The sequence below is a fragment of the Halichondria panicea genome, chromosome 4 (assembly GCF_963675165.1).
Source record: "Halichondria panicea chromosome 4, odHalPani1.1, whole genome shotgun sequence".
Lineage (NCBI taxonomy): Eukaryota > Metazoa > Porifera > Demospongiae > Suberitida > Halichondriidae > Halichondria > Halichondria panicea.
This window is the reverse complement of record NC_087380.1, coordinates 924,503-943,753: the sequence shown is the minus strand read 5'-3', so window position 1 is coordinate 943,753 and position 19,251 is coordinate 924,503. Positions and strand designations below refer to the sequence as shown.

General features: G+C 43.8%; 2 protein-coding genes and 1 long non-coding RNA gene across 3 annotated transcripts; 2 read left to right on the top strand and 1 right to left on the bottom strand.

Annotated features, from left to right (window-relative positions):
• Positions 1-3,518: 3,518 nt before the first annotated feature.
• On the bottom strand, positions 3,519-3,954 carry LOC135334924 (uncharacterized). Its single transcript, XR_010394403.1, has 3 exons — positions 3,901-3,954; positions 3,748-3,801; positions 3,519-3,643 (listed from the first exon to the last, which is right to left on the bottom strand). It is a non-coding gene; the product is annotated as an uncharacterized LOC135334924 (long non-coding RNA).
• Positions 3,955-10,482: 6,528 nt separating this feature from the next.
• LOC135334892 (excitatory amino acid transporter-like) lies at positions 10,483-17,068 on the top strand. The gene is made up of 8 exons (XM_064530258.1): positions 10,483-11,163; positions 11,378-11,420; positions 13,077-13,402; positions 14,092-14,325; positions 15,191-15,385; positions 15,780-15,914; positions 16,473-16,609; positions 16,768-17,068. The coding sequence occupies exons 1-8, from the start codon at positions 10,571-10,573 to the stop codon at positions 16,950-16,952; spliced, it is 1,848 nt and encodes a 615-aa protein (XP_064386328.1). The 5' UTR covers positions 10,483-10,570; the 3' UTR covers positions 16,953-17,068.
• A 75-nt stretch (positions 17,069-17,143) lies between these two features.
• Positions 17,144-19,249, top strand: LOC135334899 (cryptochrome-1-like). The gene is made up of 2 exons (XM_064530270.1): positions 17,144-17,304; positions 17,475-19,249. The coding sequence occupies exon 2, from the start codon at positions 17,479-17,481 to the stop codon at positions 19,033-19,035; it is 1,557 nt and encodes a 518-aa protein (XP_064386340.1). The 5' UTR covers positions 17,144-17,304; positions 17,475-17,478; the 3' UTR covers positions 19,036-19,249.
• Positions 19,250-19,251: the final 2 nt, after the last annotated feature.

The window sequence follows — 19,251 nt, the reverse complement described above, 5'->3', positions numbered from 1 at the left end:
GCCTACCCCCTGCCCCCCTGCCCCCACCTAGCCCCCCTAGCCCCCATCACCCAGGTCTCCCCCCACCGATGCATGTCACAGGGTTACCTGGTACGACCTCATGTGAAGCTACAGGCACATATGCAGCCTAGGTAGCAGCTAGTGCCATCCTTCAGCCACAGAAACCATTTGACACCATGCATGAAATATGCCTACCACTCAAACCAATGAACGGAACTACAAAACCAAACCTACCAAAGGGTTTTGTAATTCCACTCAACTCTAGCTAGATTTATGATCTATATATATCTAGCTAACCCGGAGTATAAGCCACTAGCTACAAGCATACAAATTAAGCCACTACATGAAGCTATATTACTATGCTACTATTATACTATATGTCTAGCTATTATTACTATGCCACTAGATCTATATTATTATGAGCATACAAATTACAAGCTAATAGCTATAGCTATGAGCATGCTAACTAAGCCACTAGCTATGAGCATGCTAACTAAGCCACTAGCTATGAGCATGCTAACTAAGCCACTAGCTATGAGCATGCTAACTAAGCCACTAGCTATGAGCATGCTAACTAAGCCACTAGCTATAAGCATGCTAACTAAGCCACTAGCTATGAGCATGTAAATTAAGCCACTTTAATAGCTTTAAAGCGAATGCAAACTATATAATTATAGCTAGGTATGAGCATGCAAGCTATATAGCTATAAGCGATGCAAAATGCAACTAGTTCTGTATCTGATTCAATCTAACTGATCCTAAGACTAGAAGACGATACTTATACAACATGCATGTTATGATGAGTTTATAGTTCATTGGTTACAGGCAAAGCAACAATCATAAAATGGTGCTTTAAGTTTCATTTTAAGCATCCGGTTATGGCCACTAGTCAGTACCCACTAGCCACACCTGCAGCTTCTACAGTCCACATTTAAGGCCAGTCCAGCCCCCCGTTCTACGACACCGACACACCAGTGAGGATTGACCCCTACCCCCACTCCACGCTACCCAGCTCCCCCTAGCAACCCAGCTCCCCTAGCAACCCATGGCAACAATTATAAACTATAATTACACTATAATATATCCATTATAAAATTATGCTTAGCCTAGGGCTTGTTGGGAAAAAAGTTGTTTGGGAAAAAATAAGGGAAACACTCTTTTGGGTCATTTGTTGGGTCATGGGCAGCAAAGTAGACCAGCCAAGGTGGCAAGGAAGAAGGACATCTTAACAGTTTGATTCTCCAAGGAAAAAGAGAGGACATTATAACAGTTATCCAGAGAAGGAAGCAGTCCAAGGCAAAGACGCAAGCCATCATAAATAGGCATGCAACAAAGTTTCCATGCTTACAATTTTATTTTATTTTATAGTTTTGGCAGACCACACGCACGCATTATGCTTTGAAATTATTTTTTAGATGGCAGAAAGGTAAAAATGAAAAATGAGCCATCATCAAAAAAGAAACAGCACGCTTTATCGACCAGGTGGAGAGAAGACTTGGTTGACAAGATGGCGGCAGAGTAACACAATTTTTTCTAGAGCCATGAGTGCATGGGACTGGTCAACGTTGACATCTTCCAGCTGTGGGGCTAATGGTTGTTAGCCATCTTACAGGGGCCGTCTTACAGTGCCGTCCACAGTTCAGATAGAGCAGTTGGGATACGGCCATCAACAGTTTGGATAGAGCAGTTCGGATACAGCCGTCCACAGTGTTCGGATATAGAACAGTTCGGATACGACCATCCACAGTTCAGATAGAGCAATTCGGATACAGCCGCCCACAGTTTGGATACGGCCATCAACAGTTTGGATAGAGCAGTTGGGATACGGCCATCAACAGTTCAGATAGGGCAGTTCGGATACGGCCGTCTACAGGGCCATGCAGTTTGGATAAAACCACATACAGTCGGATAAGGCCTCTATAGTTGGATAACGCCCGATCCACAGTCGGATAAGGCTCCAGTTCTGAAGACATTCAAGAAAGACGCAAGCCAGCTGTAACAGTTAACCAAGAGCTAAAGATTACACAGGGCATCATAATAGTCTTACAACAATCGCAGAAATCACAAACATCTTAATCATGCTACTTGGCGGCTTGCACACATTTTTATGGCATTTTGGCAGACCACATGCATTATGCTTTGAAATAGTAGATGGCAGAATAGTGAAAATGATATGATGATCAAGAATGAGTAATATTATTGAGACATCATACAGTGTCCACCAGGTGGTGGGCATACTTCATTGAGAAAGTGTGGCTTCAGATTAGTTAAAAAAATTGGACGACATTCAGGTGAGTAAAAAAAAAAAAAAAATCGACACCATGCTTTATCCACCAGGTAGAGGGCAAACTTCATTGGATTGAGCTCGAGATTAGCGATGGCATACTTTATCCACCAGAATAGAGGGCAGACTTCATTGGAATCGAGATTAGCGATGGCATACTTTATCCACCAGATAGAGAGAGGGCAGACGTCATTGGCATCGAGATTAGTGATGGCATACTTTGCAGAGTTCATTGGCATCGATTAGCGATGGCATACTTTATCCACCAGATAGAGGGCAGACTTCATCGGCATCGAGATTAGCGATGGCATACTTTGCAGAGTTCATTGGCATCGATTAGCGATGGAATACTTTATCCACCAGATAGAGGGCAGACTTCATTGGCATCGAGATTAGCGATGGCATACTTTATCTACCAGATAGAGACAGACTTCACTGGCATCGAGATTAGCGATGGCATACTTTATCCACCAGAATAGAGGGCAGACTTCACTGGCATCGAGATTAGCGATGGCATACTTTATCCACCAGATAGAGGGCAGACTTCATTGGCATCGAGATTAGCGATGGCATACTTTATCCACCAGATAGAGGGCAGACTTCATTGGCATCGAGATTAGCGATGGCATACTTTATCCACCAGAATAGAGGGCAGACTTCACTGGCATCGAGATTAGCGATGGCATACTTTATCCACCAGATAGAGGGCAGACTTCATTGGCATCGAGATTAGCGATGGCATACTTTATCCACCAGAATAGAGGGCAGACTTCATTGGCATCGAGATTAATGATGGCATACTTTATACAAAAAAGAAACAGAAAAAAAACTTTGATTTGGTGAATGGTAGGTGGAGTCCAGTCCCTTGGGGCTCATCTCACCTGAACATCGATGTTAGTGCGAATGCAACAGACGAAATAAACGGTGAAATTGAAAGGATATGCTCACAAAAGTGAACAATTGATGTACGTGGAGCACAAGGGATGAACACAAAACATGCCATGGTGGTTATAAGTAGCGTTGAGTGATAGAACAACGTATAATTTATGCATTATTTTCGCACATGGTCTGCCTCAACTCGAATTATAATTGGCGCTAGCGATATGTTCGGAGTAATTATTTTGCGTGTGGTCTATGCCTATGTTTTAAATTAAATTATAATTATAATTATAAGAAAAGGAAATTAATTTGTCTGGGACCCATATGCTCACAACAGCCATCTTCCCCCTACCCACCCACTACCCTTATCGTTATGATCCAAACCTTCCCCTACCCATCAACAAAACCTGATCAACCAATGTCGAGCACTGCCTTGTGTGTCCCTTCATGGGTCGAAAACAGGGGATTCATATAGTTCTTCTGTGCACGTGGAAGAAAAGAAAGAGATGCATGATTAACATTCTAATTTGGCGACATATTTTGTTGTGGCCATGAGACACAATGTTATTAATGCATTTGCTCACCTTTTTTTATTATTACGTCTCATAGTGCATGCTTTTCTTTTCCGATTATAAATTCTGTGTGCGAAACAGATAATTATACAGATGAACTTAAAGTTGGCAGCATGCGTGCAAGGTATGTATAATAATTACACAAAACTGAAGTCATTGACTCACATGTCCATCGATCCATCCAATTCTGGGAGAAGACCCTCCTCCTCTCCACTTGAGCCACCACTATCCGCACGACCCGTCACACCACCTCCGCCGCCACTTGTTCCGCCCCTAGTCCCGCCGCCACTTGTTCCGCCCCTAGTCCCACCGCCACTAGTCCCACTGCCCCTAGTCCCACCAGTCCCACTCCCCCTAGTCCCACCACTAGTCCCACCACCACTAGTCCCACCGCCACTAGTCCCACCAGTCCCACCACCACTAGTCCCACTGCCACTAGTCCCACCGCCACTAGTCCCACCGCCACTAGTCCCACCACCACTAGTCCCACCACCACTAGTCCCACCGCCCCCGATACCACTAAGTCCACCACCACTCCCACTCGTCCCACCTCCCCCACTAACACCACCTGCATCCCGACTTGTACCCCCACCCGCCGACCGAGGTGGGTAGGATCCCGACACCACGGATCGACGGAGAGGGGCAGTTTGTTTTTGCTGCCTATCTCCCTGGTCGTCCATAACTCCTAGAGCGACCAAGGCATTAGTCAGGGTATCTGACAAAGGCAGCGGTTGAGTCTGCATTAACTCCCTCACCACCACAGTCAACAGATACTGCAAGAAGAGGAAAACAATCGGTGAAAAATAATCGACTAATGCATTAGAAACTTACTATCTTTTGCTTGGAATCTTCGCCGTCTCCATCTTCACCTTTCTCCCCTCTCATCCCTCTTGGACCATCTAGACCTCTCTAACCGTTGGCACCGAGCTTCCCCCTGTCGCCTTTTTGTCCCGTAGCTCCAGTTGGTTCATATGGGCCATCTGCACCAGGTGGTCCTCTTCGCCCTTGGAGTCCTCTTGTCCCTGGGGGCCCTGTTGCTCCTGTTGCCCCTATTGGCCCTGTTGCCCCAGTATCCCCGGTTAAACCATTGTACCCCATAGGCCCTAGCAGACCTCTTGGACCGTTGTACCCTCGTGGCCCTTTTTGGCCTCGTGGCCCTGACACAGTGCAGGCACGTCCCGTCCCACCATCCACTCCAGGTATTCCTGGAGCGCCTCTGGGACCACGTGCCCAGTCATCACCTGGGGGGCCCGGTGGACCCCGTCCTCCTCCTCCTCCTGAACCTCCTCCACCTCCGGCTCCAGGTGGACCTTGGAGACCCCTTGCCCCGGGTGGGCCTTGTAAGCCTTGCGCCCCTGGTAAGCCCTGCGCCCCTGGTAAGCCCTGCGCCCCTGGTAAGCCTTGCGCCCCAGGTATGCCTTGCGCCCCAGGTAAACCTTGCGCCCCTGGTAAGCCTTGTATGCCCTGTACCCCTGGTACCCCTGGTGGACCTACAGCACCAATAACTGGGCCGATGGGAGGAATGGGGGGAATAAGAGGGAATACCCGATTCCTGTTCCACCGACAGAAACCTAAGTCCCGCAGTTGCCAGGCGAGGAACTTCACGTTCAGTGGATTGGGTCGAAGTGGGCCTGCAGAAATAAAATGGGCAACCTTGAATGTGCATCAATATTTAACAGCTTTAATCATCTGATTTATCATCCTATATATGTGTGTCCTATACCTTTGTACAGTACTGTATAGTGAGAAAGTGCATGGGCGCACATTTTTGTTATTTGGCTCAAGTTTCTTCAGCAGAAAACTTTGCTTTTGTACAATTATTTAAAGTATGATGCTTACGATGGTCGTCTTGGATATGCTTCATGTACCGAGAAGCCTCTCGGGCGCAGTGATCCTTGTTGTCCCATACCGGGACATCCTCCCCCTTCCAAGAGAACACCATCTGTGTACAGAAAGAAGTTGCATGTAGCTATGAAAAAGAATATTTCAAGACTCGTTTTGTCACTTCAGAAACAAAATATGACGGGGGACATTCACTTTATTAGCAAGCGAGAGTAAAAAATTTGGTTCAGGGTAGTAACAAAGACTTATACATATATATGCCCTTGGTAATAATGTTGATGTTGTGACAGCTAAATTAATGCCATAACATTACCTTCCTATTTCCTGTACATAATTAAGTATATATTATAGCCACGATTATATAGGTGAAATTAACGTACAATGTAAAATTAAATTTGTAATAATAAACGTGAAATCATGCGCAGAAAAATAAATATCTAACGAAACATTAAAAGGGGTGGTAGATTATTGCTGGTATTATGATAGCGGGTAATTCAATATTTTCGCGGATTTCGTAGACGTTAACTACAAAAATGAATGTTCAATTACAAGCCCATTAACTAACCCATGTATTGCAACAGTAAGTAATGCTCGGACAAACACGCTGTCCCATTCATCCAGTACATGAATCGATGCGCCCGGCCATGCAATGGCACAATAATTGTACTGACAGCAATTAGGATTTGACTGTGTATATATAAATTATACAACATTGTTATAACTAGGTGTATCTGCATGATTATACTTACGTTAACTCGTCCTGTTGCCAGCATATAGCACTGTAGGCAGTACAGCTTGGAGTTAGGTTGGCGGCGCTTAGAGCATTGTAGCACCGCTACAACCATCTTTTTGGTGAGAGTCTGCACCAAATGAATATACCAAGTAATGAGTGTCCTGCATGGCATCAGCATTATTACATGTATATGCATTGCCGACATTGTACATGCATGTGTGATATAATTAATGGTAGTTTTAAATCTTACCGGGTTGTTGCGCCGGTCGTATGTTAACTGCTGCCGGGGCAGACACAGTGGTGGTGGCATAACAGCCCGTTGCCGAGCCGCCATCAGGACGCAGTAGATTGAGTGGTGAGTGAGTGGTGAGTGGTGAGTGGTTGAGATGAGCGATGTAGCTGGTTGAGTTGAGATGAGATATAGCTGGTAGAGCTTCAATCAGAGAACTGAGTGAGAGAGTAGTCGAACTTTGAAGAACAAACTTGGATGAAACCTTGCGGAACAAACTTGGATGACAGATGAAACCTTGCGGAACAAACTTGACAATATAGAACAATCTTGAGATATGAACTAAAGAGTGCATATCCTATATATACCTTCCCCAGGGACCAATCAGAATGCACAGCACAAGATGAGATTCATTGAATATTGCAAGTGCAACCTGGAAAACAGGTTTTACTTATCTTGAGTAGTTCTACCTTTAGAAACATTAAGCTGTACTATCATTTACAACTCTAACATACCATATAAAAAGCACTTGCACATGTATGTTTGTATGCAGCTATCTATAGATCCTCTTAAGTAGCCTCGTCCCCCACGCCGGCCCACCTCCCCTTTATTAGTACCTCCTCTAGACTATACATGTATGATAATTCTGCCAGATGTCTGCACACTTGAAAAATTCATCCTGAGTTGGTGGCCTAAACCATGATTATATCATTTGCAATCAGAGCGCACCTCCTGCATATACTCATATATCAGGGACTACAACCTCCACAGTAAAGCACCCACTGTCATAGTCATGGTTATAATGCAAAGTCAGTATACACAGTTCAGATAGCTGGCTAGGTCATTATGTGTTCAGTGGTAGCTGAGACAATGCAGCTGGACTCAACAACCTGTCTCCTTACTAGAGTAGGGATGTGCATATTAGGGTAGTCATCATTAGCAGCTCATCACTAACAACAGTATAATTATAGCAATGCACACATGCAAGCCAAAACCCACCCCCACACCCACACACACCCCCACACACCCACACACACCCACACCCACACACCCCCACACACACTGATACAAGCACCATGGCAGAGCAGCTGCTTATGTAACCACCATCAATCAGTACAAGTTACTACAACATTGTTGACTTAATAATAATTATAACGAATACGCAGCCACAAAGCATCTCCACTCCCTTACCTAGCTGTCTTTCCTAAAGTTGTGGATCATGTGCTCCCAGCAATTGAATACCAGGTTCCTCCACACTGTGTCCCTCAGGTGGTCGAGATGAGCCTCTCTGTACCCTAGCATTTCTACCCAATTGGAGCAAGTTGAACACCCTCCATTGAATCTACAGGTGAACAGAACTCATCAATTGTCACATGCATGGAAATGCTATAGTACAGTATTGCACACACACAATCAGAGGTATGAAGGTGTAGTATTGGTTGCACACAGCACACATAGCTAGCTACACAATCAGAGGTATGGGGGTGTAGTATTGGTTGCACACAGCACACATAGCTAGCTACACAATCAGAGGTATGGGGGTGTAGTATTGGTTGCACACAGCACACATAGCTAGCTACACAATCAGAGGTATGGGGGTGTAGTATTGGTTGCACACAGCACACATAGCTAGCTACACAATCAGAGGTATGGGGGTGTAGTATTGGTTGCACACAGCACACATAGCTAGCTACACAATCAGAGGTATGGGGGTGTAGTATTGGTTGCACACAGCACACATAGCTAGCTACACAATCAGAGGTATGGGGGGGGGGGGTGCAGTATTGGTTGCACACAGCACACATAGCTAGCTACACAATCAGAGGTATGGGGGGGGGGGTGCAGTATTGGTTGCACACAGCACACATAGCTAGCTACACAATCAGAGGTATGGGGGGGGGGTGCAGTATTGGTTGCACACAGCACACATAGCTAGCTACACAATCAGAGGTATGGGGGTGTAGTATTGGTTGCACACAGCACACATAGCTAGCTACACAATCAGAGGTATGGGGGTGTAGTATTGGTTGCACACAGCACACATAGCTAGCTACACAATCAGAGGTATGGGGGTGTAGTATTGGTTGCACACAGCACACATAGCTAGCTACACAATCAGAGGTATGGGGGTGTAGTATTGGTTGCACACAGCACACATAGCTAGCTACACAATCAGAGGTATGGGGGGGGTGCAGTATTGGTTGCACACAGCACACATAGCTAGCTACACAATCAGAGGTATGGGGGGGGGGGGTGTAGTATTGGTTGCACACAGCACACATAGCTAGCTACACAATCAGAGGTATGGGGGGGGGGGGGGTGCAGTATTGGTTGCACACAGCACACATAGCTAGCTACACAATCAGAGGTATGGGGGTGTAGTATTGGTTGCACACAGCACACATAGCTAGCTACACAATCAGAGGTATGGGGGTGTAGTATTGGTTGCACACAGCACACATAGCTAGCTACACAATCAGAGGTATGGGGGTGTAGTATTGGTTGCACACAGCACACATAGCTAGCTACACAATCAGAGGTATGGGGGTGCAGTATTGGTTGCACACAGCACACATAGCTATAGCTACACAATCAGAGGTATGGGGGTGTAGTATATTGGTTGCACACAGCACACATAGCTAGCTACACAATCAGAGGTATGGGGGTGTAGTATTGGTTGCACACAGCACACATAGCTAGCTACACAATCAGAGGTATGGGGGTGTAGTATTGGTTGCACACAGCACACATAGCTAGCTACACAATCAGAGGTATGGGGGTGTAGTATTGGTTGCACACAGCACACATAGCTAGCTACACAATCAGAGGTATGGGGGTGTAGTATTGGTTGCACACAGCACACATAGCTAGCTACACAATCAGAGGTATGGGGGTGTAGTATTGGTTGCACACAGCACACATAGCTAGCTACACAATCAGAGGTATGGGGGTGTAGTATTGGTTGCACACAGCACACATAGCTAGCTACACAATCAGAGGTATGGGGGTGTAGTATTGGTTGCACACAGCACACATAGCTAGCTACACAATCAGAGGTATGGGGGTGTAGTATTGGTTGCACACAGCACACATAGCTAGCTACACAATCAGAGGTATGGGGGTGTAGTATTGGTTGCACACAGCACACATAGCTAGCTACACAATCAGAGGTATGGGGGTGTAGTATTGGTTGCACACAGCACACATAGCTAGCTACACAATCAGAGGTATGGGGGTGTAGTATTGGTTGCACACAGCACACATAGCTAGCTACACAATCAGAGGTATGAGGGTGTAGTATTGGTTGCACACAGCACACGTCTGTCACACATTATGATATGGTAAGCAGCCATTGCTATGTGCATTAATGTGGAAATGCAAACATTTACAGAAGCAATAATTATATTCATGCACTTGCCCAGACTGGAGACCACGCCCATTTCGCCAAAAGGCATGCAATTAAGACAAAGATGGGCGTGGTTGGAAAAATAGTGAGAAGCAGCATAATTAGCTAGAACACAACTGGCAGATCAACGTACTGTTGTTTCACTCAGTGTGACCTCAGATCAATTTACAACACACAGCAAGTCTGCAAGCAGTCAAAGGGTTCACTTTATTCCATGATGGGCGTGACCATACCAAAGGACCGTCACGCCCACTTACAAGCTTTTATGAGGTTTTCAACAATGTTTGTTTTGCACAAAGCAGATTGAATATACAGGGAATATAATGAATATCTAGCTATATCTTTTATGAATCCGACCATGCTGTCACCGTCACGGTGGGATTTCATTTGGGGCGAATTGGCTCTGTCTTCATCCATGCCACGCCCCTCTAGCTATGCACAGTCAGCAGCATTTACAACTGTCTGTGTAAAGGGGGAGGGGCTTCACAGTGTTGTAAAACCAGGACGGAGAGGGGGAGGGGCTTCACAGTGTTGTGCACATGCTATGCACAGTCAGCAGCATTTAGCCTAGCTGACTGGACTATACTACAAAATCGAGAGTGCTCTTGCTGCGCTGACTTTTAAAATGGCAAGCTCAAGTGAAGACAGTGTTCCTCTGGTAGCTGAAGCTGTTCCAATGAACAGGGACCAAGACTCAACTGTACCACACGAGGAGATTGACTCAGAAACTCATCCCCTGGTATCTCAATCAAGACCAAGATCAAAATGCTACACTATTAGCAAAGCAATCGGTCGATGGATGTTCAAGAACCTTCTACTTATTCTAACAATCATCTCTGTGGTTGCGGGTATTATCATTGGTATAGCTATGAGAGAAGTCGATATCGAGAAAGGCTCAGATCAGTATTCACTGATGGTTTCCCTACTTTCCTTCCCCGGAGAGATGTTTCTACGCATGCTCAAGATGCTGATACTACCGTTGATTGTCTTTAGTTTGATCGCAGGTCTAGGCTCGCTCGAAAGCAAAGTGGCCGGTTCTCTCGGCTGGAAGACTGTACTGTACTATTTCTCCACGACAGTGTCGGCTATATGCCTGGGGCTGATACTGGTGGTGACTATACGGCCCGGGGGAAGGGTCGTTGTGTTTGAATGCGACAACTCGACCCATAGCTCGGGCCTGGAGACGGAGCTGGCCGACACCATCCTCGACCTCATTAGGTGAGGGTGGGCCTACATGTATTGGTTCATGTATGGTTACCGTAGAGTATTGGGGCAGGTTATTATTTCAAAACAGGTTTTTTTCTTCTTGTATATACCTGTAACATGTGTACGTTTGCACGCAAGCAGACCTTGTATTTTTACCACCAAGAGGAGAGTCTGATACAACCACTTGCGTGATATAATTAATTATTGAATCTTCTCATCGTTATAGAAACATGCTCCCGGATAATCTGTTTGCTGCCACCTTCAGTCAGGTAACTAAAGTCTATTTGTGTTGAGTAAAGTTGTCATAACTTTGTCATACTTTGCTGAAATTCAAAGTTTCATATACTATTGGATTAATTTTTCCTTGTTAAAAAAGCGCTTTTATCTATATGCTGTAGAGCTGGTAAGCTCCAACCAGCTAAAAGTTAGCATTTTCCATGTAGAAATCCCAGGGATACTTGTCCACTACATAAAGCCACATAACTTCCGGCTGAACTCAGTACACACTCACTGTAATTAGTATACTCTTCAACCCACACTACAGTTCATTTAGTCTAGAGAGTAGATTACCACAAATGTGTGAGTAGTTGTACTTAAATTTAAATATCTTTTGATTGGAGCATTTCTAAGAAATGGTGTTGATACCCGTGTGTAGATGAATGACTGAACTACAACATATCCAAAAATGTTTCCATGGAAACATAAGGTGGTGGGTTTGTGGTGATTAATAGAACAACAGCAAATTGTTATAGTGGGTAATCGGTTAGAGTAATAAAACACTAACCTTAAACAGCTAAGTTTCTCACACAATAGTTTAATGGTTTAGCTAACCTGACCATCTCTTTATGGGTCCTACATATGCTCACAGTGTCTATAATTCATGATTTACCTATTTTTAGGTACACTTTTGGTTAGAGTAATATCTTCTGAAAATTTTATAGCTTAGCTTTAAAAGTTCTCTGGTAAGTTTACAAATAAATGGGCTACATTTTGATACCAAGAACATCCTCTATGCTTATTCCATTGTTGAGATATCACTGAAAAACTACATATTCTACTATTTTCTACTGTTTTGATGACATCACAAGCTGCTAACCACAAATCCATGACACTCTAATTAACCACATAAGTGGGCGTACAATAACTGTACGCCCACTTTTAATTACGTTTGTGGTTGATTAAAGCATCACTGGTTTGTGGTTTGCAGCTGCGATGTCATCAGAACAGTAGAAAATAGTAAATTATGTAGCTTTTCAGTGTTATCTCAGCAATGGAATAAGCATATAGGATGTTCTTGGTATGTAGCCCATTTATCTGTAAACTTACTAAGCTATTAATTTTTCAAAAGTTATTACTCTAACCAAAAGTGTACCTGAAAACCAGTAAATCATGAATTATAAACACTGTGAACATTTGTAACACCCATAAAGGGATGGCCAGGATATTTAAACCATTGAACAATTATGTGATGAAGTCTAGAACCTTAGCTGTACAAGATTACTGTTTTATTACTCTAACCAATTACCCACTATAACAATTTGCTGTTGTTCTATTAATCACCACAAACCCACCACCTTATGTTTCCATGGAAACATTTTTGGATATGTTGTAGTTCAGTCATTCATCTACACACGGGTATCAACACCATTTCTAGAAATGCTCCAATCAAAAGATATTTACATTTAAGTACAACTACTCACACATTTGTGGTAATCTACTCTCTAGACTAAATGAACTGTACACTAATTGTTACAGCCTTTTAATCTGATCTAGTAGATAGGGGGACATTTGTTGTGGTAGTCAGCGCCCTCCAACATAAGAGAGTAGAGGTATTAAAAGACTTCTCCAACGAAACCAATACTCCACTTTATGTATGCCCACACACACACACACCTATACCCCGCCCACACATACACACTCCACAGGACCAGACCACGTATACCCACGAGACTGTCACTAACTACTATCGCTGTCTAGAGTCAAGCTTTAACATGTCCTTCCTCAACGACACCAACTCGTGCTCGTCAATCCGTGACTACGTAACTCTTTTCAATATTTCTTGCTCCAATTTTACACAAACGGCTCGTCATGCGGTCGTTACAAAGAGAGATGGGATGAACATTCTCGGTATCATTGTATTTACTGTGGCGTTTGCAATAGTGCTGAGTCGGCAGCCTGGTGGAAGGAGGGTGGTGGAAGCCATCTCAGTGCTCAACGAGGCTATAATGAAACTGGTCTCCCTCGTTATGTGGTGAGTCAATCTCTCTATTTATAGGAATTTAGCTACAATATTCTTTACCTATACCTTTGAGAGCTCGTAATTGTGTTCAGATTGTCCAATTTGGAAACGTGTGTTTAGATACAAGTTCTGTGATGGCTGGAAATTTCGACAAAAGCAAAGGCTATACAACTAAACATTGCATTTTCCCCCAAATTTTTGCCGTTTGGAAATAATAGTATGGCTAAGAGTGCAATATGGGATTAATAGCACGAGAAACAACCAATGGCAAGGATACTAATTACGCCGAGTGCTATTAACCTTGCCAGTGCTTGTTATGAGTGCTATTAATCCCTTATTGCACGAGTAGCCATACTATTGATTGTTAATCGTTTGTGATGCAGTTTTAAGGACATTTTTAGCTGCAGTTTCAGTAAAAAAATTTGCCCCGGCCGTTATTTGTAGGTGCGGTCGTCAAGGCAGTAATTGCGCGTCGTCATTAACGACGTGCAATTACTGATACGTGATTAATCACTGTACGAATCACAGTGAATAATAGGACAATATGCGATTCTAACTATAATTATACATGTATAGTTGTACATACTTTACTTGTGTGGTATATTGGAGTACATGTATACAATAATGATAGAGCTTTTTTGAAGCTGTATAAAGAAAAATATTTTTCTTGTTGTTAAACCCCCCCCCATACACACACATAGGTATTCCCCCATTGGAATCGCGTCTATAATCGCTGGTAAATTGGCTGAAGTCGATGATTTTGGTGTCCTAGTGGCGGAGGTGGGACTATACGTTGTCACGGTGATGTTAGGACTCCTGGTACACGGCTGTGTCGTACTGCCCCTCATCTATCTCATCATGACTCGGAAGAACCCTCTGAAAGTTATCAAGGCGACATTGCAAGCTCTTCTCACAGCATTCGGGACCTCCTCCAGGTGCACTGCATGTGTATAATTAATAGTTGAACATCTTTCAACAGCCATAACTTTAGTACCGTCGATTCAATGTCAAAAATTTCATGATTTTCTGAAAGCTTAGAAAGAGACTTTTCAAATGATATAATTCAAATCCAAAATTTTGTCGGGGCCATAATTTGTCATTTTCCGGCCTTGGACCATGGGCTATTTATTATTCATGGTATCACCATATCAGCAAATACTTTTATATCTCAAATAGGAACTTCGAAGACACCGTTTGAAAGGTCTCCTTCTAAGCTTTCAGAAAAGCATAAAATTGTTGAAATTGGATCCACGGAATTCAAGTTATGGGAGCTAAAAGAGTCCCATTAAATATAGGTGGAGGGGGGAGTTGTAGTTGAACATCTTCCAACAGTCATAACTTTGTACCCGTTGATCCAATGTCAAACATTTTATGATTTGGCCATAATTTGTCATTTTTCGGCCTTGGACCATGGTGTCATCACCAAATTGGCAAATACTTTTATCATTCCAATATGAACTTTGATGGCACCATAGGGTTCTAGCTATCTAGGATTAATGTTGGGGGGTAAGGGGAAGACGCATTAGTAACTGATGGATCCCCCATTTCTTTTAGCTTCACAGAATGCAGTTTATATATGCTATTTAATCCCTCAGTCTCTAGTTTTAATTGCATACTAGTGGAGGGAGAAGCTCCCCCTCCACTGGATAGAATCCTAGCTGCCATTTGAAAGGTCTCTTAATTTGAAATTGAATCCATGGAATTCAATTCAAGTTACGGGTCTCAGGGTGTATTATTACAAGCATATCTATAGTACAGCTTCCTTTGACACACTTCCCTCTCTCTGTCTGTTCCCTTCAGCTCTGCCACTCTGCCCGTGACCATTCAGAATCTTGAAGACAACTTTGGGGCTGATCCTCGAGTGACACGGTTCATGCTGCCAGTGGGAGCCACCATTAATATGGACGGTACAGCTCTGTACGAGGCAGTGGCGGCCGTGTTCATAGCTCAAGTGGAAGGACTGAACCTGACCTTTGATAGATACATTGTTATCAGGTGATGAGCTAATTGCATAACAACCCTCTAATTGAGACACCTGTGTATATTGTTCTGTCAACACATACCTCTGTGGTAAGAATGTATAGTGCTAAGTGGTTGTTATTGAGAGGTAATACTACATTATATCGACCTCCTCTAATCTGTTCCCCTATACACAGATCGATGACTTCTTTGTGTGAGAAGATATGTGCTGTTGTGTACAATATGTATTGCAAAATTTTCGAGGCACTTAAACTTTTTGGAATGGCCTATAAAAAACATTCCGTCTTTCTAAGCATTTTGTGGACCAAATTTTCATGGAGGATTGCTAATCCACGAAAACAGCGGAAATAAAACCCCTCGAAAATTTCGCGCTATTATACAGTAATTACGAGTCTCCTCTTCCCTACAGTATCACGGCTACCCTGGCTAGTGTGGGAGCAGCTGGAGTGCCTCAGGCCGGCTTATTCACTCTGGTGATTGTACTGGTGGCAGTGGGTCTGGACCCTGAGAATGTGGCCCTCATCCTAGCAGTCGATTGGATGCTGTGAGTTGTATAATGCAGGTTTCACTTAATATGCAAGCCTATATATTAGAGAAGACGTAAGTCAATCACTAGCTACGCAGTGGGACTTCACCATAATAGGCTCTTTGGACTAGTCTACACACTAGCTTGAGGTTAACTATTTGGCTGTATGCATGAGCTAATAGTTTCAAAGCCATGTGACATATATACTACAGTAGAACCTCGATTATCCGGACACCTTGGTTCCAGAAGCAGGCCGGATAAGTGAATATGCCGGATAATCGAATAGATAAACCATGCCTTGATCCACCCACTTTATTGATAAACAGCAGTGCCACATGGTTGTCTGCGCATGCGCAGAAGATAAGCAGGCATGTCTCCATGGTAACAGCTGCAACACGCATGCGCGTTTGAGGGACACGCCCATTTTCTGATCTGATAACAAGAAAACTGCCAAGCCGGATAATCGAGGTTCCGGATAATCGAGGTTCTACTGTATTACACTTCCATTTACAACGTGTGTATACATACAGTTCACACTGTGTCATTGTTTGATCGGTATTTTTACAACAATTGTAGTGATCGTTTCCGAACCACGGTCAATGTTTTGGGTGACTCTTTTGGAGTGGGTATTGTTCAGCACTACTCCCGAAATCAGCTTGCCAAAGACGCTCCTCTCACTGACAGCAGCACTACAACTACACCCTCTCACAAAAGTGAGACTATGAATCTACGTATAACTGCACTCTGGCTTAATGAATGTACTATAGCAGAAAGTTACTTAACAACTAATGGATATTAATTTAATGAGTTGTGTGTGTGTGGCATGTGAGCCAAAAATAATACTCGTGGTTGTTTGTTTTTTTTTGCTCAGATCCTAATGGCACTACTGGCTATGGCTCTGATTCCCAAGAGGACTTGTTTCAAGACCAACCATCCTCCCTCCCCGGTCCCCAGTGGTTGGGTAGTTCCAATGAAACATCCCCTCAAGTGTACCTCAGTGAAACTGTCATACCAGATCAGCCATTGGACTTGAGCAAAGATGAAACTACTGTGTGATAACCGATATTGACTGGTGCTGCTTTATATCTAGTTGTTGCTGCTATTTATTTTTTAACTCTCTTTTTGATGTGATAAGGATTTCAGTGATATTAGATTGTGTTGACTGATAATAATATTGGAAAGAATGTGAATAATTATTGTGGGGTGTGGCACCTTGCGTTGATTATATAACGTTATGCAATACCTAGCTAGTGACAGGCGCTAAGGCAAGTGCATCACGGCGACTGACTCTACTGTACTCAGTATTGTACTAGCTAGCTATAGTGAGAAAGCTTTCGCTCCTAGGCCTAGTATATATAGTCTCCTCAAACGCTGTGACAAGTCGTATTTTTCAGGGAAACTTTGAACTGTACGTGAGACATGTATCAGCCGTATACGTAGTGTCTTGTGCATGTGGCTAGCTACAAACAAAGCAAAAGCTTTATAATTATAAATATACTATTAAATATATATTTAAACGTTATCTCTAGCTACAAGCTTGAGTTGAGTTCTATGTCATTCCCCTCTTTCATTATGCAGGATCATGGACTGCAGTCAGTCGTCAGAATGTCAACGTGTGCAGTGCACTGAACTAAGCACTGCCAACACCGTCGTCCATTGGTTTCGTCTCGATGCCCTCCGTCTCCACGACAACCCGGCTTTCGTTGATGCTGTCCAATCTCAGGGAAATTTCAAACCCATTTTCATCATTGATCCGTGGTTCAATTCAAACTACAACAACAGCGGGCCTCAGGTTAATGTTTGGCGATTTCTGCTCGAGGCTCTTCACGATCTAGACAGCAGGCTTCAGAAGAAACCGTATAACACTCGTCTCAATGTTCTATATGGACAACCAAACATCGTTCTTTCTCAGCTGTACGAGAAATGGAATGTCAAGAAAATCACCTTCCAAGCTTCGCAAATTAGCTGTGAATCGATGAAGCACGATGAAATTATTAAAGTCATCAGTCAACACCACAAAGTGGAAGCCGTCTCCTATTACTCACACACTCTCTACGATCCGCAATTTGTGATAAGCCTGAACCATGGTAAAGTGCCTCTCACGTACAAGGAGTTTCGTCACCTCATCCCAATGCTAGGGAAACCCCCCTCACCCATCCCAGAACCACACCCCATGTCCGTGTGTCTCAAGGCGCTACCATCTGATGCTGTAGCCGATCCGGACTGTAAGATTCCCTCGCTGCAAGATCTCGGATTCGAAAAAGATGTGGCCCTCTATACAAACGAATGGGTGGGAGGGGAAACCGAGGCTCTCAGTCGATTGTCGAGTTTTTGTGCCCGTCGTGCGGCCGCTGGAAACGAGCCGCTCAATTGGCTCACAAGCAAAGACACCCTGAGCATGTACCTCAAGTTTGGATGCCTCTCAACTCGCCAGTTTTTCAGTCAGCTTCTCCAGTTTGCTTCCACCTCCGCCAAGGGACAAGAGTTGTTTGAATTGCTCTCTAAAAACCTCCTCCTCCGAGAATTTGCATATCTCGTCGGATCTTCCTATCCCAAATTCGATATCATGGAGGGCAACCCACTGTGCATTCAGCTACCTTGGGACACAAATCCCGATTACCTCGAGCGTTTCCGTAATGGCCGTACTGGTTACCCCTGGATTGATGCGATTGTTCGACAATGTCGTCAAGAAGGATGGGCCCATTTTCTGGCCAGGCAAAGCATCGCCGTGTTCCTAACTCGAGGCTACCTCTGGGTCTCTTGGGTGCAAGGAAAGGAATTCTTTCAGGAGTTTATGATCGATTTCGAGCTCCCCGTTTCGACCGTGTGCTGGATGCAAAGCTCTTGCAGTGGGTTTTTCTGCAATCAGGTTGAAAGCTACGATCCTTGCTTGATTGGAAAACAGGTGGATCCTGACGGTGTCTATATCAAGAACTACATGCCTGAGTTGAGGAATTTCCCGTCTGAGTATGTACATCATCCGTGGAATGCCCCTCTCTACATTCAGAAACAGGCCGGCTGTATTATTGGAGAGGACTATCCCAAACCTATCGTGGACGTGTGCTCTCAGGGGGAGCTCTGCTGCAAGCGTGTACAAAGTATCATGAAAGCTTTGTCTGATGTCTACGGTAGCGAGTAACTTATCGCATTATTTAAACTTTACTGCTGCTGCGTACTTATAAATAATGTGAACATTTAAAATCACTTTATACATCTGCCTATTGAGTCAGTATAAATGGATGTTTTGATTTTCATAATTCTGTTTTTGGTGTATCATGTTCATTCATTGATTTTTGTCTCCTGTTTGCCCCAACTCATGAACCTTGTATTTGCAACATTCTTGCTAAATATGATT